The 22,915-nt window shown below is 43.0% G+C and overlaps 1 protein-coding gene across 1 annotated transcript in view; it reads left to right on the forward strand.

Moving 5' to 3' along the window:
* The window catches only part of LOC143982549 (tetraspanin-18-like), a 132,036-nt gene that overhangs the window by 80,357 nt on the left and 28,764 nt on the right, over positions 1-22,915 (forward strand). The window contains exons 4-5 of the mRNA XM_077481389.1: positions 17,769-17,843; positions 17,939-18,037. Coding sequence (XP_077337515.1) covers positions 17,769-17,843; positions 17,939-18,037 — 174 coding nt within the window. The remainder of the gene's footprint in view (positions 1-17,768; positions 17,844-17,938; positions 18,038-22,915) is intronic.

Genomic DNA, 22,915 nt, shown 5'->3' on the forward strand with positions numbered 1-22,915 from the left:
TACTCGGGTACTCAGATGGGCTGACAGGTACTCAGGTACGTGGATACTCAGACTGACTGTGACAGGTACTCAGGAACACTGATACTCAGATGGACTGTGACAGGTACTCAGGTACTTGGATACTCAGATGGACTGTGACCGGTACTCAGGTACTCAGATACTCAGATGGACTCGGGTACTCAGATGGGCTGGGACAGGTACTCAGGTACTCGGATACTCAGATGGACTGTGACAGGTACTCAGGTACTCAGATACTCAGATGGGCTGGGACAGGTACTTGGGTACTCAAATGGGCTGGGACAGGTACTCGGGTACTCAGATGGGCTGTGATGGGTGATGACAGGTACTTTGATGGGTGATGACAGGTACTTTGATGGGAGATGACAGGTACTTTGATGGCTGGTGACGGGTCCTCTTTATTGGGGGGGTAATCAGTGTGTGTTGGTGTACACTAAGCAGTAACGAGATGTTACCGCAATCTCCTTCTCACACACGAGTGAGGAGGATAACCCGGTAACATCTCGTTACCGTGGTTTGTTTACATTCTGTGACTGGCTGTGATTGGACACAGCTGGTCATGTGGTAAAGAGCCAATTTCATTGGCACTTTACTGTGATCAGGGTTGGGCTATGTCAGGGTGACAAGCTGAATCCCCGATCGTCACTCTGCACACACCCTAGGGGCATACACGAGCGCCGTTAATGTAAACAGTACATGTGACCAACCATGATTGGACACGGCCGATCATGTGTATCGGGGGAATGGGGGTGCCAATCACACAGATGGGGGATGGGCTGTGTCTGAAGGGCACACCTCATCCATGATTGCCGTGCGGAGCGAAATACTGAGGACGTCATATGACATCCACCCAGGATGGGAGATCCCATCTGTGGACGTCATTTGTGGTATTGAAGTGGTTAATGACGCTTAAAGTGAAAAAAAGTGAAATATTCCTTTAAATATCATGTCTGAGGGGGTGTCTATAGTAAGCCTGTGAAGTGTTTCCTGTGTTTAGAACAGTCCCTGCACAAAATTACATTTAACGGGAAAAAAAGTCATTTAAAACTGCTTGCGGTTTTAATGTATTGTCTGGTTTAGGCAATATGGATGAAAATCAGTGAGAAAAATGGCATGGGTAGCCCCCCTGCCCATTGCCAGCCCCTTTGGGTCTTGTATGGATATTAAGGGGAACCCCATACCCAAATTAAAAAAAGGAAAGGCGTGGGGCCCCCAGGCCCTTTATACTCAGAACAGCAGTATACAGGCAGTGCAAACAAGACAGGGACTGTGTAGGTTTATTGTGTTAAGTAGAATCTGTTTGTAATTTTGAACTGGTACATTTTTAAAGTGTAGCTCCAGTCCAAAAATCTATTTTTAAGCCTTTTGGAAAACATAGGGAAGGGTTATCACCCCTGTATATTTTTTTTTGCCGTCCGTCTTTTTTCATCTCACTTCCTGTTGTCTCCTTCCATTTGCAAGTAGGAGACGTTTGTAAGTTGGATTTTTTAAAGTAGGGGCCTGCCCTATATGTTCTGCAGAAATTTGGCCCTAAGGTGTTGGCGTTGCCACAAGTTAACACTGTAAGCCCTCAAAGGGACTCTGTGAACTATTATATCCTGAATTGTAATTACATGCCATTGTTGAACAGTGGTAGAAAAATCGGGCCTTTGGAGATTGTGATGGTGGTGGTGCCACAACACTGTAAGTCCTCACAGTTACTCTGGGTGGGAGCTTGAACGGGCCCCGCTGTGAAATATTATATCAAGAATTGTAATTACATGCACCTGTTAAACAGGGGCTGAAAAATTGGGCCTTAGGCACTGGTGCCACAACACTGCAACACCTCACAGAAACTCTAGTTGGAGAGCAGGAATGAGCCCTGCTGCAAAGCATTGCATCAAAAATTGTAATTACATGCCCTTGTTAAACAGGGGCTGAAAAATTGGGCCTTAGGCACTGGTGCTGGTGCCACGACACTGCAACCTCTCCCAGATACTCTAGATGGAGTGCAGGAATGAGCCCTGCTGCAAAGTATTGCATCAAAAATTGTAATTACACACCCCTGTTAACCTCCTCCCAGCCACGTACAAGTCCACGGGTTTCTTGGGACTGTAAATTATCCCTAAAAGACTGCTGCTGCTGAGTGCCAGGCTCCACCTCCATGCTAACACAATCCTCCTCCTCCTCCTCTTCCTGTGTGATCGGCGGGACAGCAGGAACACTATCTGGATAAGGGGGGCTGTTAGGAATTTCCCTTGTGATCAGTAAAAAAAACTCCAGGTGTTCTTGAGAAGCAGGAAAATGTATTTCTGATGTGGCCCACAACAGAGAGACATGCTTACAGCACGAAACCTGAAGAAAAATGTCTGCCAAAAGACTGTGTCCCGCCTTCACATAACCCATAAGAATAACATCTCTATGCTTCTATTGGCTGAGGAAACATAAATAACGTTGTCATGGTACGAACTGGTACCTTTATTCTTTTAGCTATGTTTCCTGTACATTCTTAGGCTATCATATTTAGTTAAATCTAATGATTCTACAACTTACTATGGAGTTAATTAAGACAAAACAATACAATGAGTTAATACAATAATGTGCTCAGAAGTAAGCTTTTTAACAAATCAGTCTCAGGACTATTGTTTTTCTAATAGTCACACAATAAACATTTAAAACTTTTCTAACATTCCCTCCTCTTTGTGTGACTATTTTATCTCAACACATTTCGATGAAAGTCCCTGTGTTATACACTTTCGGACTGTATGTCATTAAGTTGAGCTTCAATGTCCACATAGGTATCCTCAGAGGTAGAGAGGGTTTGATACATTGTTCTTGAGACTGCAGTTTCAATGAGTTTTTGTGAAAGTCCTCGAATACAGGGAATGCAGCAGCATCCGCAAGTGACCAAAACGGCCAAAGCCACAGCGATTGAGATCAAACATGATGTGATAAATCCAGTCCATTTACCGAACCATCCTTCAAGCCAAGTTGTGAATGGATCATTAATACCTGAGTTTTCCGCCAATTCATTCGATAGCGCAGTCAGTCCTTCCAAGGCTCTGGTCACGGTCCCTCCAGGAGCTGTATTGTTGGGGATAAATGTACAACACATGCTACCAAACATTTTGCATACCCCTCCTCTTTCAGCTAAGACCATATCTAAAGCCATTCGGTTCTGCCAGGCCATTAGAGATGTGGGGGCCAACTGTTCTGCTAGGCCCTTCACAGCATCCCTAGTATAGTTTACAAATCGTTGTTGGTTATAATATATATATAATTAATCCAGTCAACATTTTAATTTATAGTCACCCACCAGAGAAGAGACTCAAACCCAGCTGTCACCTGATTCTTGGCTTTAAACTCGTCCGGTACCCCAATCTCATCTATGTAGATCTGAGAGTCAAATGACCCCAAGGGAGAGGTGTCCCTATGATACTGTCGGTGACTCTTAGTCCACGGGTATTCTGACAGGATTCTCAGGGGCATAGCCAGCTGGACCATAGCGCAATCCCCTTGGGCATTGGCCGGTAGTCTAGCAGTTTCTTATCCCCACACATCCACCAGACATCAGCTCTCTGAATGTCATGTTCAACCCAGTCACCATTGTCCGTGTTAATCCTCTCCACACAGTAGTCATCGGGTAGTGACCCAAGATCCACCGCGCTACGGTTCCCTGGGAGTGCAAAACAAGTAAAGTTGCCCGGATAAGCGGTAACCACTGGAGGTATCTGAGGTCTCTGTACTGGGGGAAACTACAAACTCAATGTGTGACAAGTAGAATTTGCTTCAGGTTTATAGCTCTTATTATACAATTGCAACATACATTTTAAACCTTCTGGATCTGTATTGTGATCTAGAGGAAAAGGAACTGTTGCTAAATGTGGTCTGGCACAAACTAAACAGTTTTCCTTTTTCAGAGTTCTAACCGTGTACCTCAACCATTCTAACCACTCATTTTTTTCTTGGTAGCCCGTCTCCAAAGCTATGGCATCTTCTATTGTTAGGTTAGTGAATCTTATAGTTTTACTCAGAACTTCTATTTTAGTATGGCCTTCTTCTTTCCCTTCTGAGTCTACCTTTTCCTGTTGTTTAATTTTATTAGGTGGTAATACCTCAAGGAAAAATGTTCCTGAGGGATCAGTTCCTGACACTCATGCTCCCATGGAATACAACCGCTGATCTTCCTTCCTCGGCTCCGTTAATGTTATTAATAGTTGGTTACAGTTCTTACTATTTGTGCAGGGGGAGTTGGCCGCTTTTGTGATTATGAGTCTCTCCTTTATACCACTCTTGTTAGCCCCTGGTTGATTATACCCCCAATCTTGATGCGCTGTAGTCCATAGGGCCTGATCCCATGCTTGACATCCTGCCTTATTCCAGAGCCAGCAGATATATTTATCTGCCCATAGAAGTCCTCTAGCCCCAGTTGTATCCCCACAATCTGCAATCTGACAGAAGTCTACCAGTATAGTGCTAGTTATTCCCTCTATAAAGGTTAGATTTAATGCTTTTCCTGTTCTTTCCCAATCCAAAGGTTCCTCTACTCTTCCATAGCGCCTACCCCCTCTTATGGATGCCTCTCCTAGAGTCACCAGTAACCCAAGGATAATTACTGTCCCTTTCATCCTAACCAGCTACAGAGTTCCAGCGGATAGGATAGGGGAGTTGGAAGGGGAGGGAGACTTCACCGGTTTGAGACAAGTCCCACCTTGTGTGAGACCTCCCTTTGTAGCCGGACTTTCTGGACCTCTTGTAGCCAACTGGCCCTACTCTGCCTGTGAAACGTTTTTACAATGGGACTGGTGAATCCAGGTAGACCTCTCTGCAATCCTTATCACAGTAGGGGTAGTTAAAAGGACTTTGAAAGGACCATCCCACCTTGGGGAGTTACCACTGCTTTTTTTTCTTATTACTTTTTATTGAGACCCAATCTCCCACATGCACCTTTTCATCTTCTTTTGGGGGTGTGATATACATACTGGTCACAGCTACTAGTAGGCAATACATCCAATTATTTTTACCTATTTCTTCCATAACTTTTCTCAGTTTGCTTTTTAGAATGCCATTATGTCTTTCTACCAATCCAGCTGATTGGGAATGATAGGCACAATGGTATTTCCCTTTAATTCTCATCACTTCTATCAAATGTTGTATATTTGTTAATTACAAAATGGGGTCCATTATCACTGTAAATCCTTTCAGGGATTCCAAATCCAGGAATAATATCTCTTAGTAATGCTTTGGCTACAGTCTGTGCATCTGCACTTCCTGTCGGGAATATCTCCACCCATTTGGTCAGGGTGCCTGGGTACCAAACAATATTTCTTCCTTTCACATTTGTCTAATTCAATAAAATCCATGCAAATGTGTTGGAATGGATATTGCGGTGTAGGGAACTTCCCTTTCTGTGGTCTTATACCTCCCTGAGCATTGTGTCTTGCACATATAAGACATTGAGAGCAAAAAGTTTTTGAGTAGTTTGTGAATCCATAGGCTGTACATACTTTATTTAACATCTCAGTCATCCCCCTGTTTGACACATGCGTTACTCCATGTGTCAATACTGCTGCATACCTAAATAAAGATTTTGGTAATACCGGTTTCCCTTCAGGTGATGTGTAAATGTCATCAATTATTGTGCAACCCTTTGTTTTCCAATATTGTTTTCCCCAGGGGGGCATTTTGCTGCATATCAGTAAGGACTGTATGATCTATCACTATGATTTCTCGTCATTATTTTATGTGCAGCTTCATCTGCCCTTTTATTCCCCTTTGAGATGGGGTCCGTATATTTTGTATGTGCTTGACATTTACAGATTGCAAGCTTTTTTGGTTCTAAAATGAAGTACGTATGTGAAATTGGTTTACCACTGGAGGTGACCATCCCCCTGTTTTTCCATTGTTGTGCGAAAACATGCACTGTTGAAAAGGCATATTGACTGTCAGTGTATATGGTTACAGATTTTCCTTCTGACAGTATACATGCTCTTGTCAATGCTACAAGTTCTGCAACTTGTGCTGAATAATGTTTTGGTAGTGGGCCCGCTTCCAAAATCTCATCCTGTGTCACTACTGCATATCCTGTTGCATTTGTGCCATCTGGATTTTTCTTACTAGAACCATCAACAAAAAGTATCATGTCAGGGTTAGATAATGGTACATCTTTCAGATCACTTCGTGGCAGTACCTTTTCAGTGATGGCAGCAGTGCAGTCATGTTTATACCCGTCAGTAGGAAGTGGTAGTGTGGATGGTTTTAATGTAGTACACCTCTGTATTGTTAAGTGAGGTTGTGTCAAGAGTATTGTCATACAGGAAAGGTGTCGTGCTGGGCTCAAATGTGATATCTTTTGCTGTAACAGGATAACAAACACTGCATGTGGTACCTTTTCAGTTAGTAAAGTTGAATAAAGACACCAGTCCATCCGGTTCAGCCCGAGCGAGTGTCTAGCCTCTACCCCTGTACACCCACATCGTTCTCCACCCCCAAGGATCCAACGTCCCCATTCATATACCAGGGCCAAACCGGGACAGAAGCCAATCAACCCACCTGCATGTCTCCGGAGTGCGGGAGGAAACCAGAGCACCCGGAGGAAATCCACGCAGGCACAGGGAGTACATGCAAACTCCAGGCAGGCAGCGTCATGATTGGGATTCGAACCAGTGACCCCCTTCACTGCTAGGCGAGAGTGCTAACCACTACACCGCTGATGCTACCAGTGCTTGTACACGGTGGAAGTACTCTCGTTGCACTGTCTATTTCTGTAGAGTAATCCTTCCTCTATGAGACCCCTCTGGTTCTGCCTCAGCAGTGTACTCTTCTGCATCCTCCTCTCCTTCATCACCTTGCATAAAAACCTTTACTTTCACATTCTTTTTTGTTTTTGCTTTCAAATACTTCTCAGAATGCTTAGCATATTGTAAAACATCTAAAACTGATGCAGTTCGGTAAGTAACCATGTTTTTAACAATGTAATCCTTATGATCCTGTTTCAATCCATTTAAAAAAAGCAATCTTTAGCTGTTGCTGATATGCACTATTCACATCTTCAGCTTCGGGGAGCCCGGAGAACACTCTAAAAATCTCTCGTAATTTATTTAGGTAGTCACTGACACTTTCTTTATCTTCTTGTACTGTCATATTTATTTTTTGCCAATCAGTCCGTTGTACCCATCTAAGCTGGCATCTGTTCAGTAGGGCAGTCAACCTGTTTCCTAAGTCTGGGCTTTCTGGAGGCAATGGATCCATGTGCATTTGCTAGGGCGCAGGGGTCCCAATCCCCCTTTACCGAAGCCCAATCTGACCCTAATACTCTCCTCAGGGCTCTCTCTACTTCCACCCCATTCAATATATCCCTCTATGTTTTCAATGAATTCAGCTGGACCTAATTTTGGATGTTTTATGTGTTCTGTAGCCTTTTGTATATCACTGTCAGTCCATGGTCGAAAAACAGTCATAGTCAAGGGATATGGCTGGCCCAGTGCATCATTCTGTCCTCCCCTTGGGTTTGGGACCTCTATCAAGGGGTATTCCTCACCGTCCTCCACACCATACCTAATAGGAGGTTTACTTAGTCTCTTGGCTCCTGCTGGGGCACCTAGTGCATGAGTTATGGCGTCAGTTAATGTTTCAAGGATCGATCTGTTCATCTCCAGGACTGAACTACTGTCTGGAGAGATTGAGGAAGTGGAGTTGGGGTTTTGTTCAGAGGCGGTTCCTTTGACAGGGGTGGATGTCACAGGGAAGGTGTTACTCTGGGCAGTTACTTGCACCTGAGGGGGAGGACCATTATAGGGAGGTGGTCTCTGGGTGTAGCAGATGAGATCATCCTCTTTGTCCACTAGGGACAATTGGGCTTGGCATTTTTCCTTTGTTCTTTTTCCTTCTACCCTAATTTTAGCATGCTGAAGCCAATACTCCGCCATTTCCAACCCATACCTTTTTTGAACTTTGGGTCCTGACATTTTAAGCTTATCCACAGGGCCCCAAAATAGAACTTTCTTTCTTTTTAATTTTTTTTAGTATTCTGATTCAGAACTTAGCCTTTTGACTTATAAATGTACCCAAATATAAACAGCATTGCATCATCAACACTTCACAGTTGAAAGTCTATGAATTCTAAAAATAACTCCAATCCAATATAAATATTTACTTTAAGACTATTTTTCAGACTCTTTTTCCCACCAAAAAGTCCTAAGTCCTAATATTTTCACAGATGCACAAATTAACCTCTGTCAGGCAATCTGCATTTTCTTGTTTCTGAGAAACAGCTTCTTAACCTTCATAGCAATGAAAACATTCTCAGCCTTTTTTTTTTTTTTTTTTCTTTTCACATTCATCAAGCCACCTGATAATTCTACAACATTCTATTTACTCCAAAATGCCATCTACCTTCTTTTTCTTTTATGCTAAGTTTCAATATATACAATATAACCCTTCTGTATTGTCATAGCTAATCAAGGGTTAACTTTACAACTTCTAGCAGAAACAATCCTTCCATGAGGGGAGGGGGAGGGTGAGTGCAGTGCTTAGGTGAAGAATGACTTCTTATCTCCTTTTAGAAACCAACAAAGCAGCAATACAAGAGAAAAAAAAAAAACATCAGCACTCCCCACACTATCGAGAGAATCAAAAAGGGTTAAACATGAACAAAGATAAGTAAACACACAGAAAAAAGATAGCCTTGCGATCTTTGTAGATCACTTAACTAAACAGCGCTGAAATAGTCAGGCAATCAACCTCTGACATTCGGTATACCTCAAATCTTTTTGTTATCTGTCCGGACAGCGGACGACGTAATTTTTTACCTTAGACAACGTCCCCAAGTGTCTCTGTCTACGAGCACTGGATCATCTAGATATTATACGATCAATACCAATGTCGGCAATTACAACACATTAAACCAGAAGCAAAGAGAAAGAAAAGAAAAGACTCAGAAAGAATTAAGAATAATTTAAATTATCTTACCTCTCAAACACCTGGACTGGATCACACAAGGTTCGGAAACAGACAGTGGAATCCAGATCTTTTTTGCCCCTGCCCCTTTTTCACCAATAACTTTGATTGGGGGGACTTATAATCGGTCGGTGAGCTTCAAAGTCCAATACTCACCGAAGTGTTGTCGGGGCAGTCTGATCTGAAAACCAGCGTGTTGCTCCCGGCTCGAAAGACCAAAAATGTTAGGAATTTCCCTTGTGATCAGTAAAAAAAACTCCAGGTTGTTCTTGAGAAGCAGGAAAATGTATTTCTGATGTGGCCCACAACAGAGAGACATGCTTACAGCACGAAAGCTGAAGAAAAATGTCTGCCAAAAGACTGTGTCCCGCCTTCACATAACCCATAAGAATAACATCTCTATGCTTCTATTGGCTGAGGAAACATAAATAACGTTGTCATGGTACGAACTGGTACCTTTATTCTTTTAGCTATGTTTCCTGTACATTCTTAGGCTATCATATTTAGTTAAATCTAATGATTCTACAACTTACTATGGAGTTAATTAAGACAAAACAATACAATGAGTTAATACAATAATGTGCTCAGAAGTAAGCTTTTTAACAAATCAGTCTCAGGACTATTGTTTTTCTAATAGTCACACAATAAACATTTAAAACTTTTCTAACAGGGGCCTTGAGAGGTGAGGAAGTCCTCCTCTTCCTGCCTCTGTTCGGCCTCAAGTGCCCTGTCCGTTATTCCACACAGCGTATGCTCCAACAGGCGGACAAGAGGTACAGTGTCACTGATGCATGCACTGTCACTGCTCACCATCCTCGTGGCCTCTCAAATGGTGACAGAACAGTGCATGCATCCCTGATCATGCCCCACTGGCGTGGTGGAAAAAAAACTATCTCCCCTGACCCTGTCCTGGTACCGTATTCGCACAAGTACTCATTGATGGCCCTCTGCTGCGCTGTGCAGCCGCTGAAGCATGGCCAGTTTCACCTGGTGGGCATGTCACATATAAGGCGGTTCTTGGGCAGGTTCAACTCCTTTTGGAGCTCAGCCAGCCAAGCACTGGCATTATATGATTGGCCGAAATGCACACAGACTTTCCTGGCCTGCCTCAGGATATCCTGTAAGCCGGGTACCTGCCCAAGAACCGCTGCACCACCAAGTTAAGGATGTGAGCCACACAGGGCACATGGGTCAGTTGTCCCTGTCGGAGAGTGGAGAGGAGGTTGGTACCATTGTCACAAACCACCATTACTTGCTTAAGCTGGCGTGGCATCAACCACCTCTCAGCCTGCCCCTGCAGAGATGACAAAATATCTGCCCAAGTGTGGCTCCTGTACCCCAAACACACCAGTGCAAGCACGGCATGGCATCTTTTTGCTTGCGTATTTGCGTAGCTCCTTGAACGCCTACGGAGCACCGCTGGTTCCGAGGATAAAGCACAGGAAGAGGCCATGAAGGAAGAAGAGGAGAGGTGGAGGAGAGAGGTGTGTCACAACCAGTAGTAGCATTTTGGAGGCGTGGTGGTGGAACAACCTCCAACACTACTGCACCTTGCCCTGCATCCTTCCCAGCTGCCTGAAGAGTGACCAAATGCGCCGTGAAGGATAGGTAACGTCCCTGTCCATGCCTGCTGGACCATGAGTCAGCGGTAATATGCACCTTACCGCTGACTGCCCTGTCCAGCAAGGCATAGACATTGCCTTTCACATGCCGGTAGAGAGCCAGAATCGCCTTCCGCTAGAAAAAGTGCAGTTTCGGAACCTGCCACTGAGGAACCGCACATTGCACAAACTCATGGAAGGGGGCCGAGTCTACCAAGTGAAAAGGCAGCAGTTGAAGTGCTAGCAATTTAGCCAAGCTAGCATTCAACTGCTGGGCATGTGGATGGCTGGCAGTGAACTTCTTTCGACGGTCCAGCAGCTGGGGCAGGGAAATTTGCCTGCTACAATCGTACGTGGGTGTACTGCTAGCAGAGTGCCCGCAAGTACTTGGCTGTGACACAACTAATTCTACACCTTCATTCCTCTCAGTGCAGGTTTCAGAGAGGACTGAAGGTATAGTGGGGTTGGAGATCCCAGCTGATGAAGAGCAAGGAGAGGTCCGCTTTGTTCTTTGGTGTGGGTCTTTAAGGTACGCTTGCCAACGAGCTGCATGGCAGGTCAACATATGTCTGGTCAAGCATGTGATGCCCAAGCGGCTGATGTTTTGGCCACGCGAGATATGCTTGAGACATATGTTGCAAATAGCAGAGGTGCGATCTGATGCACTCATCTCAAAAAAGGCCCACACCAAAGAACTTTTGGAAAAATGCGCAGAGGCAGCGCCCTGCACAGGCGGAGCTCTGCGGTGTGATTCAGTCGGTGTGCTGCCCTTAAGCTGGCCCCTGGAGGGCATCCTGTCTCATTTGAGATGTGCCTCCTCCTCCTCCTCTCTCCTATCAGGCAACCATGTGGAGTCAGTGACCTCATTATCCCCTCCCTCTTCATCACTGGAGCAAACTTGGCAGTATGCTGCAGCTGGTAGAACATGACTGGCAGATTGCTGTCCTTCTTGCGCATCCCCTCTCTCTGGGCTCACGCTATTGCCTTCCTCTAGCTGGGTATCATCATCAGAGCCTTCAAAACGCTGGGCATCCTCCTGGAGCATGTACCCAACACTGTGCTCAAATAGTTCCGGGACTCCTTAGGAGGACATGGTGGGTCTAGAGAAGGAGTGACTGATGACATTGAGATGAGGGAAGAGGACTCGTTGGCAGCTGCTTTGCCAGTACACTGAGCCTGGGTGAGAGAGGATGAGGAGGATGAGGAGGATGAGGGCTTGGTCATCCACTCTACCAAGTCTTCGGCATGTTGCGGCTCAATGCGTCCAGCTGCCGAAAATAAGGACAAGCATGTCAAATGGCCACGTGCTAATGGCGATGCACCGCGTCCACTACCAGCACTGTTGCCTCTAGACACAGAGCCTGCTTGCCCTCTTTTATTGGCTCGTGACTGTCTGCCTCTCCTTGTTGGCCTTCAAGACATACTAATAGCCTGCAGGGAGATGAGAACACCAGCAATTGGGGTAGTTTTAAGTGCACACTGAGTAGATGACACAGTACACCGACTGAAATTACTGCAGCTACCTACCTGTGATATAGGATCTGAAGAACACAAACAATTGGGGTAGCTTCAGGTGTATACTGTGCAGGTGGCACAATACACTGACAGTAACTGCTGCAGATGCCTGTGGTATAGAAACAGAACAACACCAGCAATTGGGTGTATACTGTGCAGGGGGCACAATACACCAACTGTAACTGGTGCAGCTGCCTGTGATATAGGAACAGAACAACACCAGCAATTGGGGGTAGCTTCAGGTGTATACGGTGCAGGAGGTACAATACACTGACTCTAACTGCTGCAGCTGCCTGTGGTATAGGAACAGAACAACACCAGCAATTGGGGGTAGCTTCAGGTGTATACGGTGCAGGAGGCCCAATACACCCACTGTAACTGCTGCAGCTGCCTGTGGTATAGAAACAGAACAACACTAGCAATTGGGGGTAGCTTCAGGTGTATACTGTGCAGGAGGCACAATACACCAACTATAACTGCTGCAGATGCCTGTGGTATAGGAACAGAATAACACCAGCAATTGGGGGTAGCTTTAGGTGTATACTGTGCAGGAGGCACAGTACACCAGCTCTAACTGCTGCAGCTGCCTGTGGTATAGAAACAGAACAACACCAGAAATTGGGGGTAGCTTCAGGTGTATACTGTGCAGGAGGCACAATACACCCACTGTAACTGCGCTAGATTCACAAGAAAAGAAGACACTGTTCCTGCCTATCCTGCTCTCTCCCTGAACGCTGCAACACACTACACAAGGCTGCCACGCTGGAGGCCTTATATAGTGTGGGGCGTGTACTAAACCCCCTGAGCTATAATTGGCTACAGGCATCCTGCACTGAGGATGCCTGTGTACTGAGATGACGCAGTGCATTGTGGGCCGTGAGTGCCACGCAAACATGGTGCAAACGGCTTACAAAGTTCTGGATTCGCCGAACGGGCGAACAGCCGGTGTTCGAATCGAACATGCATGTATGGCCGAGACTACCTAATAGTGTGTACCAGACTGAAAGTGAATACCGGACTGGAAGTGAGTTCAGCATTAATTCAAAATACAGAGCAGCCAGTGTCCATATACTGCTAACACTGCTAACAGAATACACTGCCAAATGGGCATCCACTCTCAATGTCCAAAGCACTACAGATCACTAGGCAAAAATTGTTCGTTCTCATCCACCATCTATCCTAAGTATCCTAAGTAAGGCCTAAAAAACAAAATTCAAACTTATCACATGATATCACAGATGTTCAACATTATTGCACCAGATTTAACCCTCAGTACCAGAACTCTGTTAGCGCTGCAATGCTAGTAAAGGCTTGTTGCTACACATCTGATGGGAATGCCCTCCTATCAATGCTTTTTGGGACCTAATTCTATGGCTTTATACAACTGTTTGAGGTGCGACAGTTACCAACACTCATTAGGTAACCTTATTTTCTATACTACCTGGATAATTCAAAAGCATCAAAAGAGGTCTTCTTAGGCATTGCTTGAAAGCAGCTTGGCTGGTCATTCTATGCCACTGGCATATGGCCCATGTTCCATCCCTAGTCGAGTGGGTCACTGAGATTTATCATATTGAGTGGATGGAATCTCTTCTGGCACAGGAATCGGATACATAATGCCATCGAAACATGGCTCCCTTGGAAGATGTACAGGGAGTTCTTCGAGCTGCAAGACAGTCTCTTAGCACAGAAATAGGCCTTGTTTTTAACCTAAAGGTGCATATTGCAATACCTGGTTGGCCACTCTTGGTTATGCTCTCTATTTTCTCTCTCTCTTCTCTCTCTTCGTTGTCTCCCAGCGCCCATTTTTTTACACACCAAATTTGTATGTGATTTGAGGACCACACACCCGCAGATTTTAACCCGTGGTCAACATCATTACCCTTACGATTTCATTATCTTTGTAGAGTTATATCATCTTGGATGTACTAGACTCTAGGGATAACGGTTTTACATAAATAAAGTTGATCATTGTAAGCACCCTCCCCCACCTCTGGCCACATACGATACTGCATACAGTAGCAGTGACACTGGAACAAATTATCTGAGTTTCCATTGATTCCTTTGGGAAACTCACATTGATATATGAGTGCCTTGGATTACAAGCATGCTTCTGGAATGGATTATGCTCGTAATCCAGGGTACTACTGTACTTCCTAAATGTATTATTATTTAATTAAATCAGCGTAAGTTCTTGAATTCGACATAGGATCAGTCTGATGCTTTTCCTTTCACTGTCAAATCAGAGGGTTGGGATGGAAAGAAGTCAAGTAAGTGTTACTACAACAGAAAAAAAATCAGGTCTTCTGCCCTGCCAGACAGGGTTATGGTGTGTGACAGAGCTGTGTAAGTCAATTATTTGATGGACATTAACAAAACAGCTCCTTTATCATGTTTTCATCAATGTAATAAACTGTTTGCCTGGAGTTCAACTTTAGGGAATCAAACTAAAGTCCAGTTTTAGCAAAGTGTGAGCTGGAAAGCTAGAGAGCAGTGACTGGAAACATATGGGAAATAAGGATTATATTTCATCCATGGGAATGAATAAATAAAGTGTGCATATCACTGTGGAAATATATAATGAAGATGCTAGCCACTTTGTCTTGCCCTTAGCAAGTAAAATGATTTGCATGCTTTTAACAAGTTACAAATTACTAATACTTGGCTTAGTGGTTCATTATTTTTTTTTTTTAAATCAGCTGTAATGTAAATTAATTATACTTTTATTAAACGCTATAATTATTGGATTGCAAATTTTAAAACAGCAAATTTTAGTATAGCAGTGTAATTTTTTTTATTAAATCCTACTGCATGTAAGATTTAATTAAAAGAGTAAATCTTATTGTGAAAATAAATCTCTTTCTGTGAAACATAAGAATATTTGGAATTACTTGGTTATTTGAATGGGTGGGGGTTAGGGCAGTCAGGTATGCAAATTTGATCCATCTCTGTGCTCTTTTTATAATTCACACCCTACTTCAGTTATTAAAATCTTAACTGCTAAAAGCCGAACAGATAATTTGCAAAAGCACGAATGAATACAGCTATGTATTCGTGAACCTAATCTATTCAATCCTATTCTATGTATTTCTTGAATGCCCAAACCCTATAGAATGCAAGGATATTAGCATTAATTTGTTTATTTGTTTTGTGTGCAAATGTTTAACAAATCTATATGTTCATAAAAACACACTCTATACTACATTTTTTTTAGTGCACACAACCACAACCTAAACTCCAATTTTTTCAAAAATTTTTGCCCAATATAACGAATGAGACAACATTAAGTAAAAATAACATATAGTATCTAATCTCAAAAAAGCAGCATTGGAAGACTAAGCACTCATGCCACTTATCTGTGTCTGAGGTATGTATCCTTCATGAGTAGGGATGGGAATATGGTTCGGGGTTCGAGGGGTAGTTACATGCATCTGAACTCGCAAACGGATAAATACACAGATGAAGTACATATATATGAGCTGTTCTACCTTCCAAAGGATTTGTTTTTGTGTTTAACAAAGTAAATGAAAAACACACACACACATATATATATATATATATATATATATATATATATATATATATATATATATATATATAATAGCCACCCGACAAAAAAGTAACATCTCCAAAGCAACATGATCTTTAAAATATAGTAAAATCTTGGATTGCGAGTAACATGGCCTGCAAGTGTTTTACAAAATTAGCAAATTTATTTTATAAATTTTAACTTGATAAATGAGCGAAGATCTTGCAAAATACAAGTAGCGTCACTTCACAACTGAGTATAAAAGAGAAGTCTAAAATCTAAGAGTAGCAATATGGTTACATTTAATGATGGTACAACATTTAGGCTCAGTTCACAGGACTTGGGATCTGACTTATGAGACTCCGAGTCGCATGACATGTGAAATCCCATTTTAGCCAATGAGAGCTGTCTTAATTAGCACTACTGAAGGTGCTCCATTGACTTTAATGGAAGTTGCCTTGAAGTTGTCTTGAAGTCACATTGCTATAATCTTTTTATATGGACTATAGACTGAAGGACTTATGAATTATTGGTTGTGGAATGAATCATCTGAGTTTCCATTATTTCTTATGGGGAAATTTTCTTGGATTACAAGCATGTTTCTAGGAAAAAATTATACTTGCAATCCAAGGTTTTACTGTACGCATTTGTCCATGAATATACAACCCTCAGTTAATAACTCATCAGATTTTTTTGCCATTGGTTTCGCATATGGGAAATTTGCTAAATAGCTAAAACAGGAAATTAGATAAAATCCCTCCAAAGTGAGGGAATCCTGGGGTGTCACCAGGGTCATCAGAACTTGTATTTCCAATGGAAGATTTCCCCTCTACTAGGCTTCATGTACACTTGAAGTACTTTGACTGCCGAGCATGGGAAAATGCAAAACATGGCAAAATCTAGACACAATTTGGTGTGTTTTGAGGCAGGCGGTCAAAACATTCCTATCCTGAGCATGATTCTTTTATGTTCAGGAAAGGAAGGTTAGGGGAGGTTGAACCTCCCCTAACCTGAGTAGCTCCTAAACAACCCTAAAAATGCCTATGTGTACATGGACACATAGGCTTTTATGGAGTTTAGTTTAGGAGCTTTGGCAAAAACGCCAAAGGCTCCTAAACTCAAGTTTAGGAAATGCTAGTGAAGCTACATGATGCTACATGCAGCCAAATGCCCCGTACATACGAGTGGAATTTCCTTCGCAAAAATCTTGGATGTTTTTTTCCGTCAGAATTCCGCTCAAGCTTGGCTTGCATGCACACGGTCACACAAAAGTTCTCTGAACTTTCGACCATCAAGAACGTGGTGACGTACAACACTATGACGAGCTGAGAAAATGAATTTCAATGCTTCTGAGCATGCGTAAAATTGTTTCCGAGCATGCGTAGGAATTTTGCGTGTCAGAATTGGTACAGACGATCGGAATTTCCAATCTGAACTTTTTCCGACCGAAAAATTGAGAACCTGCTCTCAATCTTTTTCTGGCAGGAATTTCACCAGCAAAAGTCAGATGGAGCATACACACGGTCGGAATTTCCGACCAAAATCTCACATCTGACTTTTGCTGGTGGAATTTCTGATCGTGTGTACTGCGCATTATTGTTCTGATGTCAACCCAAAATTTGGGATTTTCTTGTCAACCCAATATTTGGGGTTTTCTTTTACTTTCCCTTTCAGTGATAATGATAAATTAGGACAAATACAGAGCGGGAATCTCCCTAACAGGGGCACAGACAACACTAAAAACTCACAGCTGTTCTAATCCCACTCCACTGTATCCAAAACTACAAAAAAAAAGTTTTGACTTTAGTTGCACCGTAAAAACTGGTATTTGGGGAATTCTGTTTGATGAAATTTTCACATGGGCAACTCTTGTTTGAAAAAGGGCATAAACCACTGTGATAAAGAGAGTGAATTCGAAGACTCTAATGCTGGCCCACAATTGGGCACATTTTGGTTAAAACTTGTGCGAATCTTGATCCAAAATAATGATAAATAAACCTTTAAGCTTTTAATAAATGTTGAAATATTTGTGTCCAATAGTATGCAAAAGTAGACAATCCAAATAAACCTTGTTTTGCAAAATTGCTTACATAGATGTGTTATTGTTTGTGTGTTCATTTAATTTAATTACATTCTACAGTCATATGGTTTTATTTCTATCTTTACAGTTCTTTATACTTGTTTTGCTTATGTTCATCGTGGAACTTGTTGGTGTCATTTTGGCCTTGACTTTTCAGAAATTGGTAAGAAATCATAATGTGACAACACTGAACTAAAGTGTATCTACTAATAAACTGTGGCATCTAATTATTAATTCTAATGTTGGATTAATTTATAGATCAATGAAAATCATTTTAGGACTGAGCTACAGACGTACTACAAAGGAGATAATTCCTCTGAAGTCTTCAGCCAGTCATGGAACGCCATTATGATAGCAGTAAGATATTTACATGAGTGTGAACTGAAGGACCAGTAAACTATTGTGCATGTTATTTTGTGTAAAAGAATACTAATATGATTTGCATACATTTATTTATTAGTTCCCCATTTTCATAAATGTTTGAAATGATTTTTTAATATGTTTAATCTGTTTCGTACATTTTATGCTAAAAGTGGCTCACAGCTGACTAATTATTTTTCTATGTGGTAACTACACAGTAAGCCAAAACTTGTTAGTAAAATCCCAACTTTCACATTAATTGCAAATACTAACAATTTCCTAAAAATGTTTACACATTTGATTTCAATAGATTAAATACGATTCTATATGAACCAGCTTGTAAGTTTAGAGTATGTTGGGTTTGTGTAAGTGATACTAGTGAAGACTTTAGATTCAGCATTAGGATTGAGCCGAAAACCCCCTGGTTCTGTTCGCACCAGGACTTTCGAACGGACCGAAAATTCGTACGAACTTTAGAACCCCGTTGAAGTCTATTTGACTTGAACGTTCGAAATAAAAAGTGCTAATTTTAATGGCTAATATGCAAGATATTGTCCTAAAAAAGGTTTTGGGGACCTGGCTCCTGCCCCAGGGTACATGGATCAATGCCAAAAAATAAAAAAAAAAAGCTTTTTTTTCGGGAGTACTGATTTTAATGACGATTAAAGTGAAAAGAAAAGTGAAATATTCCTTTAAATATCATGCCTGGAGGCCTGTGAAGTGGTACGTGTTTCCCTGCACAAAATGACATTTAACGGAAAAAAAGTCATTTAAAACTGCTTGCAATTTTAATGTAACATCTGGTTCTGGCAATACGGATGAAAATCATTGAGAAAAAAATGGCATGGGTAGCCCCCCTGCCCATTGCCAGCCCCTTTGGGTCTTGTACGGATATTAAGGGGAAACCCGTACCCAAATTAAAAAAAGTTAAGGCGTGGGGCAACCAGGCCCTATATACTCAGAGCAGCAGTATACAGGTGGTGCAAACAAGACAGGGACTGTGTAGGTTTGTTGTGTTAAGTAGAATCTGTTTGTAATTTTGAACTGGTACATTTTTAAAGTGTAGCTCCAGTCAAAAAATCTATTTTTAAGCTTTTTGGAAAACATAGGGAAGGGTTATCACCCCTGTTTTTTCTTCTCCCTTCCTCTTGTCTCCTTCCGTTTGCAAGTAGGAGACGTTTGTAAGTTGGATGTTTGAAAGTAGGGGCCTGCCCTATATGCTCTGCAGAAATGTGGGCCTAAGGTGTTGGTGTTGCCATAACACTGTAAGCCCTCAAAGTGTCCCTTGGTGGGCGCTGGAGCGCCCTGCTGCGAACGATTATATCAAGAATTGTAATTACATGCCATTGTTAAACAGTGGTAGAAAAATTGGGCCTTTGGTGGTTGTGGTGCTGATGCCACAACACTATAAGTCCTCACAGTTATTCTTGGTGGGTGCAGAAACGGGCCCTGCTGTGAAATATTATATCAAGAATTGTGATTACATGCCCCTGTTAAACAGGGGCTGAAAAATTGGGCCTTAGGCACTGGTGCTGGTGCCACGACACTGCAACATCTCCCAGATACTCTAGTTGGAGTGCAGAAATGAGCCCTGCTGCAAAGCATTTCATCCAAAATTATTATTATTATAAATTATTGTGGAGCTACCGCCCTCGGAAGGATTCACCACAATCCTGGTAGTAGTCGACCGTCTTTCAAAGATGGCCCATTTCCTACCTATGGTCGGTACCCCCTCTGCTCTGGAAACTGCCAATCTGTTTAATAAGCAGGTTGTCAGGCTCCATGGGGTTCCCAGCAGTATCACGTCAGATAGAGGTCCTCAGTTCACCTCTATATTTTGGAGAGAACTCTGCAAGACACTGGAAATCAAGATCTGTTTGCCATCGGCATATCATCCCCAAAGTAACGGGCAAACTGAACGAACAAACCAAACCCTTGAGCAGTATCTTTCCTGCTTTTGTTCAGGATCTCAAAATGATTGGTCAGCCCTGTTGCCATATGCAGAATTCCCCTACAACAATTCAATACATACAACTACCAACCAGACTCCCTTTTGGATCAACTGTGGGTTTCACCCTTCTTTCCTCCCCAACTCCATCCCAGAATCTACTGTTCCTGCGGTCCAATATCGGATAACCGCCATCCAATCTCATTTCCAAAGGATCCAGGAGACCATACAGAAGGCCCAGGACGATTACAAGAAATACCATGATAGGGGAAGGAAAGAGAACCCTACCTTTAAAATTGGCGAGAAAGTCTGGCTATCTGCCGTTAATCTTAAACTTCTTTGTCCCACACGCAAGCTGGGTCCCAGATTCATAAGACTGTTCAAAATCAAGAGAGTAATAAATCCTGTAGCCTTTGAACTAGCTCTCCCTGGATCGTACAGGATACACCCTGTTTTCCATGCCTCCCTTTTGAAGCCATTGGTCCCTAGTCCTTTTCCTGGAAGAGAATTGCCTCCTCCTCCACCCATCAAGATCGATGGAGAAGATGAGTGGAAGCTTTACTAGGATGCAGGAAAGTCGGTAGGCAAATACAATACCTGGTAAAATAGAAGGGGTACCCTTCAGAAGATAACTCCTGGGAACCATCCAAGAATCTTCATGCTCCCAGATTAATGAAGACATTCCATCAGCAACATCCGGAATTGATGGCCAGCTTAGGCGTCCGGTGGCTGCCCCTCCAGGGGGGGGGCACTGTCAAAAGATGTGCACGGCTAAGACACTCTAGCGCACAGTTGTGTGCAATAGGAATACACTAAAGCGATGAGTACACGCACACAGGGTGTGACCCCTCGCTGACCTATAAAGGAAGTGAGGTCATCCAAACACACTGCAGGTTTGTCTTCAGCTTCCTGTGATTCCCACATCTGCTCTTGTGATCTGTATTACCCGTTGTGACCCGGATTGCCTCATCGACCTTGCTGATCTTCTCCTGACCCAACCTCTGGTTTGACCTTGGACTCCCGCTTTCTGAACATGTTTGACCCTCAGCCTGCATCTGGACTTACCTGCTATCTCCTGTGATCGACCCCTGGCTTGTCTTTGGATTACCCTCCTGTCTCAGCTTTCCTGGTACTTTCCTTGTACTTGTTGTCTTCTGATCTGGACTGTGACCCCTGGCCTGCCTCCTGGATTCTGCCTTTACCTTATGAACTTGCTACCATTGCTTCTGGACCTTCCCACGGGACATCACCTTTCAGCTCTGCTCAAGCTACCTGCTGATCTATTAGCAAGTGACTGTCCTACTGGTAGCTTGTGCCTCTTGGTGCAACCACCCTCTGTGCCACCTTCAGGGGTGGTTTGCACTGAGTCACAACAGCGACCGCTTTCGGCATCTTGGCCTCGGTGAGTACATTTACAGTGGTGTGAAAAAGTGTTTTCCCCCTTCCTCATTTCCTGTTCCTTTGCATGTTTGTCACACTTAAGTGTTTCGGAACATCAAACCAATTTAAACAATAGTCAAGGACAACACAAGTAAACACAAAATGTAATTTGTAAATGAAGGTGTTTATTATTAAAGGTGAAAAAAAATCCAAACCATCATGGCCCTGTGTGAAAAAGTGATTGCCCCCTAAACCTAATAACTGGTTGGGCCACCCTTAGCAGCAACAACTGCAATCAAGCGTTTGCGATAACGTGCAATGAGGCTTTTACAGCGTCCTGGAGGAATTTTGGCCCACTCATCTTTGCAGAATTGTCCTAATTCAGTTACATTAGAGGGTTTTCGAGCATGAACGGCCTTTTTAAGGTCATACCACAACATCTCAATAGGATTCAGGTCAGGACTTTGGCTAGGCCACTCCAAAGTCTTCATTTTGTTTTTCTTCAGCCATTCGGTGGTGGACTTGCTGGTGTGTTTAGGATCATTGTCCTGCTGCAGAACCCAAGTTCGTTTCAGCTTGAGTACACAAACTGATGGTCGGACATTCTCCTTCAGGATCTCTTGGTAGACAGCAGAATTCATAGTTCCTTTTATCACGGCAAGTCTTCCAGGTCCTGAAGCAGCAAAACAGCCCCAGACCATCACACTACCACCACCATATTTTACTGTTGGTATAATGTTCTTTTTATGAAATGCAGTGTTCCTTCTACGCCAGATATACTTGGACACATACCTTCCAAAGAGTTCCACTTTTGTCTCATCGGTCCACAGAATGTTGTCCCAAAAGTCTTGGGGATCATCAAGATGTGTTGTGGAGAAATTGAGACGAGCTTTGATGTTCTTTTTGCTCAGCAGTGGTTTTCTCCTTGGAACTCTGCCATGCAGGCCATTTTTGCCCAGTCTTTTCCTGATGGTGGAGGCATGAACGCTGACCTTAACTGAGGCAAGTGAGGCCTGCAGTTCCTTGGACGTTGTTGTGGGGTCTTTTGTGACCTCTTGGATGAGTCGTCGCTGCGCTCTTGGGGTAATTTTGGGCGGCCGGCCACTCCTGGGAAGGTTCACCACTGTTCCATGTCTTCGCCATTTGTGGATAATGGCTCTCACTGTGGTTCGCTGGATTCCCAAAGCTTTGGAAATGGCTTTATAATCCTTTCCAGACTGATAGATCTCAATTACTTTCTTTCTCAATTGTTCCTGAATTTCTTTGGGTCTCGGCATGATGTGTAGCTTTTAAGGATCTTCTGGTGGACCTTACTGTGTCAAGCAGCTCCTATTTAAGTGATGCCTTGATTGTGAACAGGTGTGGCAATAATCAGGCCTGGGTGTGGCTAGAGAAATTGAACTCAGGTGTAGACAACCACAGTTATAGTATGTTTTAACAAGGGGGGCAATCACTTTTTCACACAGGGCCATGATGGTTTGGGTTTTTTTTCACCTTTAATAATAAACACCTTCATTTACAAATTGCATTTTGTGTTTACTTGTGTT

The sequence above is a fragment of the Lithobates pipiens genome, unplaced genomic scaffold, assembly GCF_037356315.1.
Source record: "Lithobates pipiens isolate NorthernLeopardFrog02 unplaced genomic scaffold, aLitPip1_a1.2 Scaffold_16, whole genome shotgun sequence".
Lineage (NCBI taxonomy): Eukaryota > Metazoa > Chordata > Amphibia > Anura > Ranidae > Lithobates > Lithobates pipiens.